Source organism: Odontesthes bonariensis, chromosome 4, assembly GCF_027942865.1.
Source record: "Odontesthes bonariensis isolate fOdoBon6 chromosome 4, fOdoBon6.hap1, whole genome shotgun sequence".
NCBI lineage: Eukaryota > Metazoa > Chordata > Actinopteri > Atheriniformes > Atherinopsidae > Odontesthes > Odontesthes bonariensis.
This window is the reverse complement of record NC_134509.1, coordinates 10463943-10485636: the sequence shown is the minus strand read 5'-3', so window position 1 is coordinate 10485636 and position 21694 is coordinate 10463943. Positions and strand designations below refer to the sequence as shown.

The 21694-nt window shown below is 40.4% G+C and overlaps 1 protein-coding gene across 1 annotated transcript; it reads left to right on the top strand.

The window, feature by feature from the left end:
- Nucleotides 1-374: 374 nt before the first annotated feature.
- On the top strand, nt 375-21413 carry spock3 (SPARC (osteonectin), cwcv and kazal like domains proteoglycan 3). The gene is made up of 11 exons (XM_075462916.1): nt 375-501; nt 667-789; nt 10651-10690; nt 12995-13103; nt 13841-13949; nt 15224-15332; nt 15585-15698; nt 16593-16814; nt 17242-17304; nt 17397-17534; nt 19146-21413. The coding sequence occupies exons 2-11, from the start codon at nt 667-669 to the stop codon at nt 19304-19306; spliced, it is 1188 nt and encodes a 395-aa protein (XP_075319031.1). The 5' UTR covers nt 375-501; the 3' UTR covers nt 19307-21413.
- The last annotated feature ends 281 nt before the right edge of the window (nt 21414-21694 follow it).

Here is a 21694-nt window from a genome sequence, read left to right as displayed (position 1 = left end):
CTAACAAACTTAGCTCTCATGTGATTTGCTGTAACACAGCAAAAGAAAATAAAGGGTGGATAAACAACAAACCCTAGCACAAGTCAACGTAGATTGTCTCTCAACACTCCTTTTCCCAATATTTTCTGAATTTATAAACTAGTTTGGTTGTTTGTGTTTAGACGCCACTTGTAAAAGTGTCCAACAGCTTTCAAGTATGATTGCCGGGCTTTTATTTTTAATACGTAATCAGTGAAAACCTCTTCAGCAGTGGCCTGATAGAGCAAACAGCGAGCCATCATTACTGTTTCCTTTCCTCCGCACAGACTGGAGGCACAAAAAAAAAAAAGGGAAAGACTGACAGAGGGCCGTGCCCGCGCACGATGCCATGCGCGTTCCTGTTCTCTGCTGCGCACAGACAGCCGGTGCGGTGTGGCTTTGGAGGGAGGAGAGGGCTGCTATTACTAGTGACAGAAAACGGCAGCGAGCACATACAGTCTGGGGAGCAGCTGATGCGACAAGGTGGGGGGAAAAAAACCTCCGGATTATTCTATTTACTGCTTTCGTTCTGCTGGCTGTGCATCGCTGATGTGATGCAGACTCAGCCGCCTCTGTTTTTAGCACGATTGCGGTGTCCTACAGCCTGATCCAATGTCCTCTCTCCATGCTGTTGTTTTGTGTCCGCAGATGCTGAGCGTCGCCTTGCTGTGTGTGTGCGCCGTCGCCTTCGGACACGTCTCGGCTCGCTCCGACAGCGGCAATTTTTTGGATGATAAGTGGCTCAGCGGGAGATGGGATAAATTCAGAGATGTAAGTACTGTTTCTGGGTTATATCTGGGCCATTGTCGCCTTTTCACCCCCTCCACATTATCTCATTTACACACCCACCCCCTCGCTCTCACCCCTCACCCCCCTTCTCCCCCCGCGACCACACTCATTGGTTTGTGATCATGCGCTCCTTGTTTTGTCGTTATGTCCGAGCGACGCGTCACGAGGTCCGTTGTGATGTTTGTCACACGTTCATCAGCCGCTCCACTGAGGCAGGAAATACGCTAACAACAGAGCTGGGATGATCCGTGTGTGAGCTGTTTTTTTTTTTTTCTTTTTGCGATAGCAGCCCCCTGCTTAAGCCGAGGCCTCAGTGGCACATCGCTGCCTGTGAGGCACCCCATGGAAAGGGGCCTAATTATGGACAGATACAAGGAGGACGTGTGTTGCAGTGAGAACACGTCCTCGTTAGGATGAACCACTACCACCAGGCAAAGGAAAACCGGAGGAGACTGAAGTCAGAGTTTTAAACTATGCATTCCATGTTCCTCTGGATTTGTGTGTGCAGAAAATATGTTGAGCAAAAACGGTTACAAAAAAAAGCATGAGAGCAAGTCCAAAATGATACAAACACTATCAAGTAGAACAAATGCACAGACTCGCTGTGGACCCTGTGGGATTAATAAATGGATATTAAAAGCAGCCTCACTTATTAAGCGTACCTGTAGCCTACATAGGTCTCCCCAGTGATTTCCTCTTTCTTCTACCAGTGTAATAGTGATTTAATGTGATTATGCTGCTGCTGAGTCCTCACAAGCAGTATATGTCAACCATCATTAACCTGGCATCTTAAGGCCACTTAGGGCAGTAATACTGCTGCTGGCTGTCTAGGATAATGCTCTGTACATGCGGTCCTGCTGCCCAGTTGCTGCAAATAATTACCCTTCTGTAGGCTGTTGATGCTTTACAGTGAAGCACAGAATACTTTTATCCAGTAAACAGCCTTTCAGTGTGAAGGCATGGTGGCTTTGAACAGTTTTTTAGCATGTTATGAATTAGGTATCCGTTGTATATATCAGATAAAAAGCTGTGGAAATCACTACTGTAATGCTTCACATGGTAGTCTTTTGCTAGGAAAGATATCTTGCCTCAAGCCACAGAATGAATGGCTCCACACAACCAGAACAGATTTGTGCAGGCTTGAACTTGTACTCAGACACACCATGACAAAAAAATAAGTGTGTTTGCACACATGTGCACGCACATAAATGACCAGAAACGGACTTTTTTTGCTTTTTTTTTAAGCTAAATCCGTTCATGATGCTGTAAAAACACCGAAAAAATACACTCAAGCTTTCACAAGTGTTTTCACTTCTTCTGTGATATCAGAAAGATAAAAACAATCGTGCCCTTCTTGTTGTTTGTGGGAGTAAAGGACAACCTTTTGGCCCGGGTAAACTTGTGCAATACACCTCAAGTCCAGAATTGGATTATGCCAAAGGTGTCAGGAACAAAAGGTTGGAGAGGAAGTATGACTGAATATGGGCCCATTGCCATTTAGGATGATCTCACTTCTTGAGATACAGGGAAAACAAGAGTGTGTGTGTGAGACATAGATAATTAGGTTTGGTGACTGCTTTAAAAATAGATAGATAGATAGATAGATAGATAGATAGATAGATAGATAGATAGATAGATAGATAGATAGATAGATAGATAGATAGATAGTGGAATGATTATCGTTGAGCTGATGGCTTTGTCAGTGATCACTTCTGTTTTTTAACAATGAGGCTCTGGTGTTACAGACTACAGATATATGTGCGTATCTTTCATTTCCCGTTGTAGAGCTGTGTCTCAAATTGTCTTTTTCTACAAGTTGTTTTTTTACTTGCTTTCTTTGGAACAACTCATAAATAGACTGTATGAAGGTATTTGTCCAGATACCAGAGACAATTTTGCACATTTTGAACACAAGTAGACGTGCAACACCAATACTGTGTCAACTGGCACAGAGATGAAACCCCCTGTAAAAATATATATGCCAATTTAAACCTTTTGTTTTATAAGTCATATAACACAAATGATAGCTGAGATCTGATTGTTGGACCAGATAATAATTATCTGGATTACATGTCCTGATGAACATAAGGTGAACAATGCTTTCACAGTGATGCCAGTCTGACAGATAGAGTCCTGCATAATGGAATATATGTATCCCCATACTGTCACAACACTACCACGTATGGTGCACAGCTCAAGTGGCAGCCAGCGCAGGGAAAGACGCAACTGATTGTCATGACACATTGAGCACAACACATGAACGCACAGATTATGTCAACTGTACTTCTTTGTTACATGGCCTACTTGTTGTTTTCAGGAAAAGAAGAGTTGGAGTTGCTTGATAAAGCATTCCTAAAGGAGCTTGTTAATGAACTGGCATCAGCTTGTACACTGATTTTTACCCACCTTTAGGTTACAAAATATTGCATCACATAGACTAGCCCTTCAATTGACGCATAGCTGCATAACTGAGCCAAGTGTCAAAGCCAACAAATGAAGAGTTTAAGAGAGGTAAAGAGAATATTGTCAAGTTATCTGACATTATTTAAATCTTTAAATTGCATTTCTAAAGAATAAGATAATGTGCCTTTAATTTTATAATATCATTTAGTACCTAAATAAAGCTAAATGACTATGTAACACATTTTAGACCAGGGCTCTCAAGTTTTCAAGTTTGCTTGGAGTGAGATTCGGGTGGGGCAGGGGCCGGGCCGTGTGCGCGGGGGGTTTCTTTAGTTTTTTTGGGGGGAGGGGGGTCCCTTGCAGTATCCCATCGCCATAAACTAGCTACTTAAAGAACAAAGATATTGTTTTATTTATACCAAAATCACAAATCTTCACTTTTACACTAAATTCTGCTATATTTTAAAATAAATTGTTTTAGGTATGCAAAGTCTTAACAAACAAAAAAACAGACAAATTAAATTAAGAAAAACAAACATAACCCCAAATGGGTCCCTTGAGCAGTCCCTCTCTGTGTGTGTTTGTTTATGAGTGTTGGAAGTGTTTGTGGCAGATTTTGATGCTTGATGACTGATATTGGGGGCTCCCATTTAAAGCACTGTGGCTCTATGTCAGCCATTTTCACAGTCATGATGGATGACAGAGTTCCATTCAGAGCCAACGTGTTCCTGGTCTTGGTTTTATTGAGCCCCACCATGGAAAAAACCCTCTCTGCATCAGCATTTCAGTGTGGCAGAACTAATACCAGTTTGGCAATTGTAGATAGCCTTATTGGGAATCTGCTCATACCAGTCACCTTTGAAAAAAATTAACCACGGAAGCCTAATTACACTCCTACATATTTTTCATTTTTCATTAAGTTGCTCATGTCAAAGGGTGTGTGCTGAATATTTAGACCTACTTGTCCAACGAACACTTTAATCGGCAGGTATTGGTCTTTTACAAAGAGTAGGAAAACTATAGTAACTAATAAAATATTCAAATAAATGAAGATATGACCTGCTGATGATCCTGACGGTTCTCTTCCACCTCCAGCTCGTCTACAACTTCTGCACGCATTCAGAGCAGACCTCACCCGGCAACAAGAAATTCTGTTTTCTGATTGGCTGAGAAATTCTATTTTGTGATTTTCCGATGGGTTGCTAAATCAAGACAGCTATACCAGAGCTATAGTTCTGAGCTGTACGAGCGCACAGTAACCTACCATTGACTCGTTTATAGTATAGGCCATTAGAATTTCTGTGCGACGAAGTTGATCATTTCTCAGCGTGAGAAATGGCATGTGTGGCGTGTGAGCGTGTGAACTTGTTGAAATGCGTGTGTCTCACGCTCATTGCGTGAGACTTGAGAGCCCTGTTTTAGACTATCTTATTTAGCAATTTCCTTGTCACTGTGATGTATGCAATTACCTTAAGGATGCACAGATATATCAGCTTAACATCAGTATCAGACAATATTAAACTTGTTGACTTCCATGGGCATATTGGTAAATAGTATACTATCAACCAGTGGCAGTAACTGAAATTTATCTGACGTGTCCTGGTTGTGTCGCATTGACTTTGCCCTGAAACTGATTCAATGTAATTATTTACATTGAATTTTGTTGGGCACAAGAATTGTGGGTTGTGTAAGCACTAGCTACTCATTGAGTTGCTAAAGGTTTAACAGACCAAAGTGTTTTGAAAGAGTTTCTTTTTTACATAAAGATTCAGAATTGGTACACCCCTGATTTATACTGATATAATGTAACTCAAACCTACTGGGGGCTATGCACCGTTAGGTTTTTATGTATTTATAGGACTTAGAGGACTCGAGAAAATGCCTATAAATTACCAGAAATTAACCCTAAAACGGTGCATGGACATTTGTCTTGTACCCGAAATTCTCAGCTATTTATAGAGTTTACCATTGAATAAGACAAAAAAACTAAAACTGAGAAACAACATTTTTAACAATACAAAGCAATCCCAGCAAAATTGTCCTTTTATGCATTTGGCCCCTGGTGTCTTAGTTCGCGATGATTCTTTTACTTGCTGTTGACGTGATCTGTTGCTTTTACAACCAATATGTATAGCATCCTTAATCATATATTTTCACACCTTCCCAAAACTAAACTTGTACTAACAATCTGTGGCAAAACATTCTGTGCACTTCAAATGTTATCTGTAAGGCATTGCTTTCATCTTCCACTACGAGCCATAAGTGAGTCTCATGCTAAGTGCACTAGATAAAATCTTGGCTGCTGATTTACTGAAAGTCCTGTTAGGACGGCGGAAGAAGCCCGGGGCTGTCTTAGCTGCGCCGGTGCCATCTCATCTTTTTAAACATTCTTCTCCTTGTGCTAGCCCTTGGCTACCTTACATTACCGGCAGAGTGCTGAGATAAGCTGAGGAGGAAAAGCATTTTCACAATGATGATGAATGGTCTGTGATGACAGACACCTAACTGCATGATGTGGTGTGAGAGCAAAAATAATGTCTTGTTTAGACCAGTCTCATTAGAGGAGATAATACCTTTTCATCATCTCCTCTTCTCTTTGTGTGTTTTTAAAGTGATGGTGTGCCCTGCGATGTTTGCGTTGTGGAGTGTGAATGATGAAGGGAGGGTACAGAGCTGGAGGCCTTTTCCACATCAAAGCACCTTAGTGAGGATTTGTGCGTGTGTGTGATGATGAGAGCATGCATGCGACAAGCTAGAGCAAGACAAGCAGAGCCAGTACAGTGAAAACATGCGCATATCTCTCCTGTTGGACATAGACGAGAAGGCAGCGAGTGGGGAAAGGAAGCCATTAGGGAGCAATTAGGAGGGCTGAAATCAGATCAGTGAAAATCTTAAGAAAAGGTGAGAAAAGTGTTTGTTTGTAAGGAGCCACGTATCGTCTGGATCTTTTCCTGTAGATATGCAGAGGACACCACAAGAGCATCTATATGCTCAGCAGCAAATTAGGATGTAAGCCAGTGGCACCAAATGTGCCCAGTGTTGTGTTTGTGCATATGAGCACAAAAGGCTGCTGCATCTGTGGGGGAGAGGGGAGTAGATGTGGACAGAAACGAAGAGAGAAGTTGAAAAGCTGTTTTTTCAGAGCACACTCAAGAGATCGCTGGACTTGTTGAATGTGGGTTTTCTGTGTGTTTCTTTCTTTTTATTAAAATAGGTGGGTGATTGCAGTGAAGTGCATCCATCCAGTTCTTTGATGCTTTGCTGACAGATTCGAGCATTACACTCAGTGCTGTTTTGATAAATTTGCTGGTTTTTAAGGTTGTCTTTGTGTGTGTGCAGAAGTGCTTATGTGTGTTTGGGTGTGCCTCTGTTTGCGCGTGTGTGTTGCTGTGTTTGGATCCGTCTGTTGATTTTATTAAGGAATCAGACCGCAAGCACTTTTGCTGTCCTCACTGGTCTGGAGTGCCCGGCCCCCATAATGCAATGTTCTCGTTATTCAGTCTCCACCGTCTGCACTGCTGGAAGGGACCGTCAGTCCAACTCTCATTTCACTGTAGCCTTTCTAATGGGTGGAAGGTCACAGAGAGAAAATGTGATGAGTGCTGAGGAGTCTGCCATGATGAGGAAGGTCAGAAGGATCAGCAATGCACGAAAAAAAGGAGATTCTAATTAAAGCCGAGAAAGAGCAAAAGTTGACCCTGTTCCCCTCATAGTAAGCAAGGAAGTGACAGATAGGGAGACACGCTGATGATTAAAGCCATGCTCTTTGAAAAATACCAGGAGTTCTTGGGGGCAAACAATGTGAATTCAATCTCTACTTTAATACAGTAAGAGCTAATAATACCAAATCAATTGCACTGGCATGCCACAGGTACAAGATTGTTGCATTAATTACTTTACTCTGTCTCCATCATGACTTAAACTAAAACATCTCACATTTCAGTGTGGAATACGAGTTAAGCAGAGGCGGAAACACATCTGAATAAGGTGCTTCAGTTTAAGCATTAGCATTACATTTGTGCTTAAAGGCGGATTTTTCAAAAGTTTTGGGAACAGATGATATGAAACCCATGCTGGATCACTTTATAGCGCCAGTCAAGCCCCAGCAGAATGGAGGAGCAGCGCTACCATGGGCTGCAGTCACTAAGGATGAGCTGTTTGAATCTTTTTGGTCCCAAACCTACTGTCAATATTTATTCAACAGAAGAAGTAATCCTGAGAAGTACAGTTTGTATAATAACTGTGCACGCAGTGTGCTTTACAGATAAGAACAATGCAACATCTGATGCAACAACTGAAGACAGCATTGACTAGATGAGCTGAAGTAGGACATTACCCACTGTTTCCACAAAATGTAACAACAATACAAAGCATCTGCTCTGTCGAGTGAGAGGGAACTGCGTCTATAGAGGTTAAAACGGAAGGAGTCGAGCTACACATACACGAACACACGTACACACAGTTGTGTTCATGTTCATTTCCTGGAGACTTACAGTAGCCTTCCCTCGGATTACTCTTACCTTTATCCTCACTTCAATCTAAACCCAACCTTCCTGTAACCTTAAATTAAGTATTTGCTGTAGAAAGATTGAAAGATTGGTGTTAAATCAACATTTATGATTGTATTTTATTCCTAAAAATGTTCCAGACAATTTGGTTTTGTAAACATGAACTGCACAGGTGTATACACACACACACATAGTTGTTAAACTAGCTGTTCAATAGTTTTAGGAATACTGGGGATTCAAGAACTTACTTGAGATTAATTATTGAATTAGACAGAGTGTTATTATCCTGGGTCACTATAAAACCCGAGGTATACATTTCTAAGGGTAATTCTCAGTAAGCTGATTGGGAATTAAAGCAAATCAGTGCTGAAGGCAAAAACGAGAATGTGTGTGAGTGTGACTAAATGTTGATGACAAGAGGAAGACAGGTGAGATGAGGTTATCACTGAGACAGCACTAGAGAGAACACAATGCTTTGTTGGTTTTGAATAGATTCCGAAAGACAGACAGGGAGTCCAGACAGTGACATGTCTAAACTCACGCGTAAAACAACACACTGTTTGTTAAGCTCCTTTTACATTTGCATCATAAGCCTATACCTGCTGGGAGTTCCTCCGGCTTGTCTCACAATTAAAAGCTGGCAAATCACTCACTTCTGTGGATTCCTTTTTTAGACTGTGGGATCACATTCACAGGCAAGGAACTGAGTCACTGAGTCAAGAAAATACCTGAGTGGAAGTGCTATTTTTTTTACAGCGTGTGCTGCACTCAGTGAGAACAAGTACAGCTCCAAAATAAGCCTAAACCAAATGTTGATCAACTAGAGCATATTTGTCAAACTCAAGGCCCGCGGGCCAAATGTGGCCCGCCACGTCATTTTATGTGGCCCACGAGAGCTTAAAAGGTCTGATTGAAGTCAAATAGGTGCAGTGACCAAAAACTACATTTCACACAATGCATGTCGATTATGTTACGCGCAAAGTGACGGCATCCCGCCACTGGACTGCAATGTTTCCGAATCGATGCGATTGTCCCAACAAGTGGAATTAAGAAATACAAATGATGATCCCAAAATGTCCAGGAAGAGAATAATTTTTCTTTTCTTTTTCAAGAAAGATCGGAAGGCGAATACGTGTTTGTGCTTCAAGGAGAAAAAACGATATGTCTTTTGTGTTATGAGGCGGTGGCGGTTGTCAAAGAGTACGATCTACGTTCGCATTCTGAGAACAAACACGGAGCTGAGTGTGCCAACATTAGGTCTCAAGAAAAACAACAAACTGCCCAAGAATTAAAAGGCAAACTGCGATCGAATGTGTTCGCGAAAGTCACAACCAAAAACAATGCGGCAGTAAAAGCTAGCTTTGTTTGATATTTCAAGTTTTGAACAAAGTAAATGTCATAACTTGTGTTTGATGTTATTTTTCTTTATTCACTTGGATAGTTTGTTGATTGATGGAGTGATGTGGATTTCATAACCTGACAAATGAAACGGATTTATGATTAAATAACAGAGCAACAAGCAAACATATTTTTTTTTTACATCTATGCAAATATATATGTAATATTTGTAACTTGAATAAGTCATAAATTAAGAGTTATTTAACATTAAGGAGTAGTTACATTTATAAGTTACATCTGGCCCTTTGAGGGCAACGATTATGCTGATGTGGCCCTCGGTGAAAATGAGTTTGACACCCCTGAACTAGAGTGTCTCACATGGTAGCTCTGAAACTGAAAAGAGCATCAATTTGTACGTAAACAGAGACGCCATGTGTCCAGCGTGCCAATCAGCAGGGCGGCTGGCTGCACACTTTCAATAATGCCATGTGGGGGTTTCATTCCAGCTGTCCCGTATAAAGTAGTAAACATTTTTTCTAAGGACATCAGAAATCATGCTTTACGAAAATCTGTAGAGTAGCTAAAGCTCATGGCTTTAATTGTCTGAGTGGCTACTGCTGGGAACAATAATTGAAATAATTGCTGTAGCTACCAACTGCTGCTGGCAAAAGAAGTCATTTATCTTGTTTTAATGGGTGTACCTGCTTTTTAAAAACCTGGATGTATGTGCTCATTTTAGTGTTTTTAAACACTGGAGTAGTCAACAGATTGAAAGGGAGGAATCCATATGCAAGAAATTTTATGCACGGCCAAATTTGCCACTGAAACAGAACTTAGAGGCTTGGATTACCCCCATATGTAGACGAAGTAAGATGACATTCTCCTCCAGGGATTGCTGTCCTTCCAAAGTCTTAAAGTTCAAAATCTTCATAAATGATACAGAACCTCTAAATGTATTTCTTACTGGACATTTCGTACATTTAAAATTCAGTCTGTTGCAGCAATGTTTCACTTATTGAACAGCTGTATTCTAAAATGGCTTCTGTGGCAGTTACTCACCTGGCCCAACAAAACTTGTGAAACTAAACAAGATTCTTTTTCTTCTATAATGAAGAGCAGAGTCGATATACTGAATAAATCTCAAATTTCTAAACTGTCAAGTCTGTTTGGTTTATGGGATGTAATCTAGGGGATACGATAAACAGCATATGCAGTCAAACAGAAAGACACAGTCACCTTTTATTCACTGTACTGCAGGCAACTGTTGTCTTAACATCATGATGAAATTGAATAAATTAATGCATGCTCACATATATATTATAAAGATTGGTATGTTTGTGTGTGCGCTTCAGAGATTGCCATGCGCTTATTTTTGATATACAGTGTAGAGTAAGAAAAAAACATAGACATATCCAAATTAATTCCTGATTCTCTGTCTTTTTAACGCTTTCCCCCAAAGGAGGTTGAGGTTTGTATGACTTCTTTCTGGTGTTCTCTACTGAAGATGCAATATTCTTGTTTACAGTAGAGCATTACTTGAGGTATCATTCGAATATGATTTTCATGAAATTCTTCATTTTTAACTGTGCTTCAGGAACCTGGAACATGGACTCCATCCAAGCCCTTCGATCAAGGTGGGTGTGATAACGAGATAACGAATGCACCCAAAGTGCCTGGTTGCCTGGAGCTGTTAATACACAATTCAGAAGTTTTTATGTCTATGTCTATGCAATATCTCGATAGTGGTAGCAGTTTTTGGTTGATATCTTAATCCTGTTTGGGAGTATTGGAGCTGGAAATTTATTCTTCCAAATGTCAAATCATGACCACTGAGTTTAGCGGCTTTAATCTTGCACTAACTTCCAGACGTAAAAATATTACTAGATTTACAGATCGTGTCCAATTTTTGAGATAGGGATGTCATCCAAATTTGGTGATAATTTCACTTTATGATAAAAAGTGAGTAAATTATATGTTTTAAGGTAAATGGGACACACTCACATAAATGTGGCATCCAATTTTCCAAGCAATGAACCACAACGCGATCTAGGGCCATCCTGATATGTTTTGTCATAACTGATTGACTGGTGAAATGGAAGCAGAGTTACAGATAATTGTTTTTTCATTTTGTTTTTATTCTTTAAAGAAAAGGAAAACAACAAAAATTTGCTCTGTATCCTGGTTAGGGTAAGGCAGCATGGTTTCTCTGTACAGTTTTAGTTTTCTAAGTCTACTTGGTTAGAGGTTGACAATAAGAAATAAGCAAGGCAAATTTATGTATGTAGCACAATTCAACAGCTAGGGGATTCAAAGTCCTTCACATAGAACACAAAGGCAATAAAACAACATTTACAGTAAAAAGCAAAAAACTTAGTAAATTATCAAATGGGCTGTAATTAATTCTTTAACAGTGCCATGATTACATTACTGTAAGCCATTTTGTTGGTTGCCTTGGTGACCCATTGAAATGGGAATATGCATCAGTATGCACAGCAGGTATCTATTGGCTCATATGAATGGCAGGATTCTTCACTGCTCTTGTCTGTAGAATGGTCATGATAACAACAACATCTGTAGATTCTGGAGGATCCAGAATGAAGGATCTCCGTGTCGCTTAGGTTGGTGGAATAATGAAGGGGGAAAAAACAGGAAGGTGTTGCACAGGGTCATGATGTCCTCTGTCTGCATTAATCTCATGTTTCTTTGTGCATGTCCTGACTTTTCAAGTAGTTTCAAAGAAATCTGTCCTGTAGTGTTGACATTAGACTTCCTTCCTTTAACCACTGTAGGTTTTGACCCGTAGAAACATTTTGTCACTGGAAATCCCCAGTGTCTGTGATCAACACAAAGCATCATCTCTATTACTCATTCTCATTCAGCGTCAGCAAAATTACCGAAGCTTTAAGAAAGATTTCAAGTCCATGTGTTATCTTTTGTTATGCTTTCAGCAGCCCACATTTCCAGATTTGTAAAAATCTAAGTTTGTGTCGCTTCAAAGCTATCCCCAGTTCTTTTAACTATATCGAGCGGCTAAAAAACAGGCGGATTTTCTTTTCTTTGATCATCTCTGTTCTCATTGTACTACACACAGTGATAATCTTTTACACTCATCCAGGCACACTAGGACATGAACATATCCTTTCACTTACCACTGTATCCTCAAACCCATCCACGCCCACATCCACACACAAGCATGTCAGGGAAACAATAGCATTAGATTGGAGGATGGAGGCAGGATAATCTGCCAAAGCTGCTTAGGGATTACAGTAAGGTTCTTTAGAGCAGAGGTCATTTACAGACTGTTCTAGGAACAGCCAAGGGCTTTTGATCCTGCTTGTAGGTGTCTCACTGCAGAGTGACATGAGGTCAGAAACATCTTGAATATCAATACCATCAAAGACCATACTATCTGCTTAAGATTCAGATCTGGAAACTGCTCTCGCCTCAAAAGGCATATATGCCTTGTAGCTTTGGGATCTGACCCTAGGTCAGTTTGACAATCTCTTCACACATGAGCATGACACTGAGGGCAGGCTGATGTAAGATCAGAAGTAGCCCTCTAAAACCAGTTCCATCTGTTTTTAGCTCTAAGGATACTTAACAGTATTACAGCTTTGTTCAGTGCGAGAGTTGCTGGTGCATAAATACTGAGTGCTGTTAACACATTCACACAAGCGCACAGCCAGATCTCTAACATCTATCCACATCACTTCCATTTTTGAAAATGCAAGAAAATAAATGGTTTTAAACAGGAGGCATTGATCCAGAATATAACTGAGGCAAAATGAAACCGTATCCCTGGAAAATTTGCTCTCTGTTTATGCTCAAAGGCTTAGTCTGTTGAGGAAACTCTGAGGTTGTGTCATCGACACGTAGTGAGTGCACATGCACATTTGTTATATAAGAAGTCCTTGCATACCCTTCTTCTGTGTTTTAAGGCCTTGATCCAGCTAAAGACCCCTGTCTGAAGATCAAATGCAGTCGCCACAAGGTGTGTGTGGCTGAGGATTACAAGACTGCCTCTTGTGTCAGCCAGAGGAGAGTTAGGTAAGCACATACACACACACACACACGCATACACACAGTTGCCCTTTGAAGCAGGCCTATGTTTTAATGCTTTCCTTCGAATTTGCATTCAGGTTTTTCCATGGCAAAGGCACAAAAAAAAAAGAAAAAGAGGAAGTAACAAGGAGCAAAGGAAACTTATTTGAGTTAACTTCCCCCTCCGTTTCTCTCTTCCCTCTTTTTTTCCTTCTGACCACTTATGTGTGCAGAACAATAACCAACAACAGTAAGTAGAGGGGCAGCGATTTTCTGTCTCTTCTAGCTGGCCCTCTGGTTGCCCGGCTCTCTTGTGACTGTTGTGTGACATTACCGTTTGGTCCAGTTACCCAGGAACTGGCACTAACGTACAATGGACACAGAGTCCTGCCAAGTGATATGAATGGCCTTTGGATGAGTGTGTGTGTTCCATCTGGGATGCCCTAGACTGGACAGTGGACAGTAACACCAAACTGACCTCATTTCCCATTCTTAGAAACAACATAGTTCTCACTACACAGTGCAAGCAAATCAGAAAATAATCACACACAAATCCTAAATCCTCGCCTCATGTCAGAAGCTGATGTAAGAACACGTCATTACATTGCAGAAACAAAATGTTTGCTGTGTGCAACAAGCCACTGTGATGAAGAAGTTCAATCAATAATTTGAAATATTTTGCATTGATAACCACATGGATGTTTAGTGCACGTGTGTTTAAGTGTTTCGAATCTGCTCCCCAGTTTTAAAGATGCCAGTTTGTACCAGAGTCCAGGGTCAAAGTGCAAACCTTGCCCAGTGGTTCATCCCTCGCCTGTTTGTGGAAGTGATGGACATACCTACTCCACCAAGGTATCCTCACACATGAACACACAATGGCCTTCTACAATACATGAAGCGGAGGTTTCCATCTGGCTTTGGCTGCATATAGTATATTACAGTGATCAGACAGATAATTTAATAAAGCTATTGTTGTGTTTTTCTTTCCTTCATGTTTGAGTGATGTTTTCAGTTCATTCGTGTTCTTAAAGAGGCACAGTTTGGTCAGATGACTCTCCAATAAAATGCTGAATTACATGTGAATATTTGTAAGACTAAGGCTACGTGCCCACGACAACGGTAACGACAGATAAACGTAGAACATTTCGACAGATGTGCCTATCTTGCACACGGCGACGGCGTTTTTAGGAGTTCAAAACGGAGAAAACGCAAACGCCCTCCAGAGTGGAGATCTTGAAAACTTTCCAACCTCTCGTCGCCGTAGGAACAGTTCAAAACGCAGAAGTGCGTTTTTTGCACACGTTAAGTGGGTAGTTCTCCATGAACGACTCCCATATCTCACTATATTTATTTTGGACACTCTCCCAATCCACATTATCCACTGCCTTCCTGGCTTTGTAGTTCAGTGTCGTGTTCAGGAGCAACTGGACCTCATCATCTGTCCAAACAAAGTTTGAAGGCGTAGGCCTACTGTTGTTGCCGCCGCGCTTCGCCATTTTCTTCCAACTGACGCGGAGGAAGTAGCCACAAAACAGGCATTTCTCATATTTATTAATATATAACAATATAACTCATATAACAATACCAAAGGTATTGTTGCTACTGCCACCTACGTCCGGGGCGTGCATACTACATCGGCAAACTGCGAGTTTTATGAGTTTTATACGTTTTCCCTGTTCCCATGGATAGACAGATATCCACCCCCAAGCGCTCGTGAGAACGCAGATAAATTGTGGAGGAAAAAAACGGACATCTGCGTTTATGCTTCAGAGCGTTGTCGTGGGCACGTAGCCTAAGGCTGAACCATGAACACAGACCACAGATAAACACAGAAAACTACTGTAGATTTGGCTCAGGCTGACACAATATACAGGTTTTTTAAAGTAGGATCAAATCTGACATTATGTAAGTGTTTCTTTGACTTTTTGTTCAGACGAGACTGCACAAACCTGCCCGACTTGACAGCAGCTTTTTGTTCCCGAACCCTGTCACGGCCACCTGCCCTCATTCTCTTTCCAGGCGAGGCGCAGTTCATCTCAAACGAGATCGCACTCGTCATCTTTTGCCCATAAGTCATATTTTTTTTTATTTCCTCTGTCCTTTTTCTCTCTGTTGCTCTTGATCAGTGTAAGCTAGACTACCAGGCATGCATCACAGGGAAGAAGATTTCTTTGAAGTGTCCCGGCATGTGTCCTTGTCCCCCTCAGCCTGAACAGAGTTCTGCAGAAAAGAAAGGTACACTTCTCTGAACACATTAACATGCAACGGATACTTTGCAGAAGAACCAACACATTTTCATTCATTTAAAAGTTTTCCACTCTGGTCAAGGCCACAAGTAATGTAAAGATTCTCCTAAGATGTCATTGTTATAATGAATCTGAATTAAGTTTAAGGAAACTCTTACATTGCTAACTCCGACTTCTTATCTCGTGAGCGAGATGAAACTAAAGCATCTGTTTACTGTCATGAATCATTATTATCCCACAGTGTGCAGTGAGTCCGATCTGAAGGAGGTGGTGAGTCGCCTAAGAGACTGGTTCAGAGTGCTGCATGCGAATGGCAACCACAAGAGAGTAAAGATCCAGAAGCCAGAGAAGAACAGTGAGTGACAATACTCATCATCTCTCAATGTGCAACTTCGTTTCCCAAAAAATGGGAAGCTGTGTAAAATGTAAACAAAAACAAATCCTATGAACGTATCATTTATTCACAGTAGAACATAGAAAACACACCAGTTGTTGAAAGCATGGCATTTCACTTTGTCATGAAAAATAGTAGCTCACTTAGTTGCTAACATCTGGAAACATCTGGGAACTGAGGATACCAGTTGCTGGACCGTTGACTGAGGAATGTTGTCCCCTTCTTGTCTGATATGGGATTCTAGTTGTTCAACAGTCCCGGGTCTTTGTTGATTTTGTGTTTCATGATATGCCAAATGTTTTCAGTTGGTGAAAGGTCTGGACTGCAGGCAGGTCAGTCCAGCACCTGAACTCTTCTACCAAGAAGCCATGCTGTTGTAATAGATGCAGTATGTGGTTGAGCATTGTCTTGCTGAAATATGCAAGCCCTACCCTGAAGAAGACGTTGACTGGAAGGGAGCATATGTTGCTCTAAAACCTGTATGTGTATGGCTTCTTCTTTGCGTAACAGAGCTTTAACCTGCATTTGTGAATGGTGAGCTGTGTTCACAGACAGTGATTTTTGGAAGTCCATGCAGTGACTTCCTTGAAAGAAATATGTCAGTTGTTAATGTAGTTCTGCCTGAGTACATGAAGATCACAGACATCCAATATTGATTATCAGCTGTGTCCTCTTCACACGGAGATGTCTCCAGTTGTTGCGAATCATTGTATTCTGTTTTCATTTACATTTTAACCAGCATCCCAACTGTTTTTTGTGAATTGAGATTTGTATAATGACAGTCATTCCAACACACACGTATCTTACCACATCTGTTTGTGTGTTGTTGTTTTTATTTTTCAAACTTTTCTACAGAGTTTGAAGTCGGAACTTCATCTATTTGTAAGGACCCTCTGGGCTGGATGTTCTCTCGACTGGACACAAACTTTGACCAACAGCTGGACCAGTCTGAGATCAAGAGCCTTTATCTTGACAGGAATGAGCCATGCTCTGATGCTTTCTTCAAGTCATGCGATACACATCCTGACAATGTTATAACCAGCTCTGAGTGGTGCACAGGCTTTCAGAGATACACAGGTATGTAAGCTGTAAATACAAGCCAATACAAAGTTGAAATTTATCCACAGCTACACAGATCCATCAAAGGCATGTCATGCAGATCAGTTTGGCTACATTTTTGATTACTTCTTTTTTCTGCAACTGTAATTGCTGACATCTTAGTAAAAGGAGGATATAGCATCCTGGACATCAAAAGAGGTCCATGGAGAAGTGTTCCAACGTTGTATTGTTCATAATGACCAGCAAGGGGACAATTCTTGTGATTTTGATCGGAAGTCTGTATAATTTGTGGGAAAATGTTGACTTCTCACTTGAACTGCGAAGCAAAGACAGCAGGATGAAAGAAGCCGTGATGAAAACAAAAGGAACCATAAGGAAGCACAAACAGATGCTTCCCCAGAAAAGCAGACTTCTGCAGTTTGTTACCAAAGTATCTCCCTTTCAGATTCCCCCTGTAAAGCAGAGCTGTCCAGCATCAACAAAAAGCAAGCTGGGAAGAAGTTACTTGGTGAGACAGACACACAATCACAGCTACTCACGCAAACATTACACTGCTCCGACTCATTGTGCGCACATGTGTGTTTTGGCTTGAATGTGTAGGCCAGTATCTACCATCCTGTGACGATGAGGGTTACTACAGGTCCCACCAGTGTCACAGCAGCAGCGGGCAGTGCTGGTGTGTGGATCGCTATGGCAACGAGTTGGCAGGCTCTCGCACCCACGGCCCTGCAGACTGCGGTAGGCAAAACACTGAAAAGCATGGTGTAGGGTTTATGCACCCATTCATTTCTTTGTGGAGGAGATGAAAGGATGCAGCCTGATTTGCTGTTTAGAAGTTTTGAATGAAGGAAACAATTCACAGATAATGCCTACACACTTTTTGATGTATTTCATGGAATCATAAATATGTTGGTGTCGTGAAATTGTAAAAGAAGCGTGCTTGTTGGCGATATTTGTGATTAAAGAAGAGAAGATTGACAATGTTCTTAAGTGGACATTGTAGACCGTCATTAGTCATTTCTTGTCAGCTCACCTAACTCTCTCAGACCATGTCATGGATCTTCTTTTTTTTAAACGATGAATTGATTCAAATAAATTGATAAATTAGTTGCAAGAACGTGAAAACTAGTGAAGTGATAGCCTCATTTAAAAAATACAAGATTCTCCAATAGCATAGAAAGCTATTTATTATCATCATTCTGGTTATATTGGTAATATTCAGCAGAGGCCTTTTAGTCTTTGAGTCTTACAAAAGGACAATACTGTGAAGGAGAACTTCAAAAAAGGATACTTAAAAGAGTATTTTTTAAAGACCTTTATTAATTCCCGAATGTTTAAATGTTTTCACATGAATTCATCCGATAAAATCCACAACACAAACTGAGAAGCTTGTTTTGATATGGAACCCAAGTACTGTATGAAACAACAGCCAGCAAATGGTTTGCTTAGAGTACTAAACATTGGCTTAGCTCTGCCTGCTATTACTCGTAAAGCTTGCAGATCAGTGTTATATCTGATTAGTTTGAAGGTCCCAGTACCAGAAAGTCCTCATGAGATCAAAACTCTCTTTTACAAGAAAGACCTGGCCATTTTAAAAACCTTTCAAGCACACAAAATATTAAAATGCAACATTCAAAACGTACGTATTATCTGCTTTCATGTGAAAAATAAAGTACACCCTTTTCCAATCATAGATTTTTATGTATCACAAAATAAGAGCATTTAATTTGGTTCTAACAAGTTCTTAAACTTAGCCTTATTATTATTTACAGGATAGGATAAGTAGCAGCCGGGTGATGCGAGGTGATCACTAGCTGGTGTGAGTACCTCTATAAAAGCAGAAGTTTTTTCTGGTTGCTGTTCTGGACCCGGGCAGCTTGCTGTCATAGAGTCAGCCTTCAGCTCCACTGTTTACCAAAATATTCTTCTAGAGTCAAATGTGCAACCATCTGTCTGACAGCTAAAGCTTGGACAAAATTGGGTCATGCAACAAAACAATGATACCAAGAACAGCAGCAAATCTACAAAAAGATGTCTGGAAAAAATTATTAAATAAATAGAATCTCCAAGTGGTGGTCTATGACCTTAGTCGAAAGTTCCTGCAGTAGAGAAACAAAGAGACGGGGTACTTACTTATCCAATAACTAAATAATTAGAGAAGTATAGAAAAGTCCTCCAGAAGTGTCTAAATCAAGCCTCTCTCAAGGTGCTTAGCTTAAATAATTAGCTCCCGGCAGTAGCTTTTTATCATGCATACATGAAAGTACGGGTCCTCTGATTAAGGGAAGTAAATAATTGCATCTCTTAAAATCTCGTAAAACTATCACTGGTTTTGTTCTTTATTTGTAGGTGTGATTATAGAGTCTTCTGGGGACATCGGCAGTGGCGACTCGCTGCTCATTGACGATGATGAAGACTCATTTGTCCTCAATGACCAGGCGGGTATGGACGACGAGGACGATGAAGATGAGGATGATGATGATGATGAAAACGATGAATATCTGTCTTAATTTTAAAACAAGAAAAGAAAAAAGAGAAAAAAAACTGTTTGTTTTGGTCAAATTGCACGTTTCTAGGTGACTCCCCAGGCAGATACTTCATCGTACTAACAGCCTATGGACTACTCTGTGTGTATTGTTTCTTCATCAGTTAAGAAAAGAAAAATCTATATTCCAGGAAAATATTTATCATTTTTATTCCTGTTTGAGTAAAAAATATAGGTGCTTAATGGCACCAGTTCACTTGCGTGTCAGCCTACCAGAGAATATTACAAGAACTAATCAGCAGCCAGTCCATCACTTTGGATTTGGTCACATGTGCAAAGACCTTTCCCTTCATTGGACGGTCCGTGTCTTTCAATGTCTCCTGTCCTTGTGCAGCACTCTGATGCCCGAGTGTGTTGACGCTTAAGGCACAATGTTAAAGAGATTTCCCTCTTCTTCATTCCTCCATCTTCTCCCTCTCCTCCCCACGTCCTTTTTTTATCCTTATCTAATGTTCCTGTGTATAGGTGGGATGTTGATAATGTAGATAAGAAAATATTGCACTCTTTAGGTTTCTTTTGATCTTGATTTGTAACTGTGACTGTAACTGTGTGGAAAAACAAGATAAGAGTTAGACATGCTTCATCAGAAAAACGGAGGCAACAAGAAGAAAAGAAACAAAAACAAATTTAAAAAAAAAGGTAATGCGACTCGGATAACAATCAGAACTCATATGCTAGCAGTTTTCAATGAAACACAAATCAAGTCAAATCATCACAAAGGCTCAGCAGGTAATGAAAAGTTACTGTTTGGCCGTTTGTGTTTGTTTGGAGCTGGGTAATATTTTTCTAAACCATAGTGGGAGGAAAACAGAAGTTTAAACAGATTTGTCTCAGCATGTCCAACACTGTGTGATGTTGTTTCAGTCTGTAGAACCAGAGGCAAAACCTTTGAGGAACTGAGAAGATGTAATTGAAAAGATAAGAAAACAAGAAAAAAATCCCCTCAAATGTGTGCAGATGAAACCACACTTGAACAGGTCATTGAGCTCCAGGAAACCTTGTCGGAGTTCAGAGTTAAATGTGGTGTTGACTTTTTTTTAAATATATTTTCAGATATGAAGAGATTTTAGCACACAGCATAACAGAACAAATCTCTCACACAGTAACAAAACCGCAGAGCCATGCAGTCCTGTTGAAAATATCAGACAGAGGCTAAAGGGAAGGTGTGCCTTTTACTGGTGAGGACAGATAGTGGTGACAGAGGGAGAAGCATGCTTACTGGACTGATTTAAACCTGTCTTTACACTGCATAAGAGTGGCTTTACTGTTAAGCCCGCATACCACTTGGACTTAAGTATGTTGAGTGTCTGGGATCTCGCTTATGACAGTGTTACATAGGCCACATTTCAGATCTTTTGATTTGTTACATAGAATGTAGAGAAGCACAGAGATGCTTAGCAGTTAAGGCATATAAACAGTTAGACATTGCTGGATATGAAAATGTTTTATATCTATTATACACTGGCTAGATGAAGCTTTGGTTTAGACAGCTTTATATGAAAAGAGGATGATCATCTTACAGTGTTTGCTTTTATTTTGTTTTAAAAGCTTGGTTTGTACCTGATCTGCTCCAGCTATTTATAGTGTAAATCTGTCAGGGTAAAAAAAAAAAAAAAAAAAAATCCCTCTGATCATAAGATGTGTGCATTGTTAAGTCATGTTTATGCAAACCTGAGATCAGCTGCACTCCAATGCTATTTTGTAGTAAAATATCCGCCATTTGGCTTTGTTTTAATCAAATCTGTTAACATTTCATTTTATGACCTGAAAAGTGCCATCTAACTGTCCATTTCTTCTCTTTTGGTTTAATTTTTCTCCCATTTCTTTTTTTTTTTCCCCTATCCCTCATTCTTCAATGTTTGAATTTTAATTCACTTTATGGGTTGGGGAAACATTTCAGTCTTAAAAGTGTTTCATGAGTGTGATGACATGCAAATCATTTTGATGACCTCGGACACTGTAGCCACTCAATCACACACTGTCATCACAGCTCTGATAGTGTTAGGTTATGATACAGATGCATTTTTTACAGTGTGTGTATGATTTGCTGAAATAAAAGCTCTATTGACCAATGCTCTGTCCAACGCTTGTTCTATGCTCGACATTGTACCTGCTGTTCATCTGTCTTGGCGAGTGCCTTTCTGTAACCTTCATGGTTGACTTCAATAGAAACTGTTGCTTGTGTCGCACCAGCAGCATATATTCTAACTACAGCACAGTACAGAACTGACAGCTGCAGGCGTCACAATGACAAGAAACTTCTCAAATATGTAAGAAGGAAGGACAGCGTGATTAGAAATAATTACCAGCCTGTATGACGGTCAGGTCTTTCTTTTCAAGGAAATAAACACAA

Bases quoted from the DNA above. Each gene is read 5' to 3' on its own strand.
- spock3 (XM_075462916.1), top strand. From the start codon at position 667: ATGCTGAGCGTCGCCTTGCTGTGTGTGTGCGCCGTCGCCTTCGGACAC. The intron at 790-10,650 runs GTAAGTACTGTT...ACTGTGCTTCAG, and splicing joins GATGGGATAAATTCAGAGAT to GAACCTGGAACATGGACTCC. The intron at 17,305-17,396 runs GTGAGACAGACA...TTGAATGTGTAG, and splicing joins AGCTGGGAAGAAGTTACTTG to GCCAGTATCTACCATCCTGT.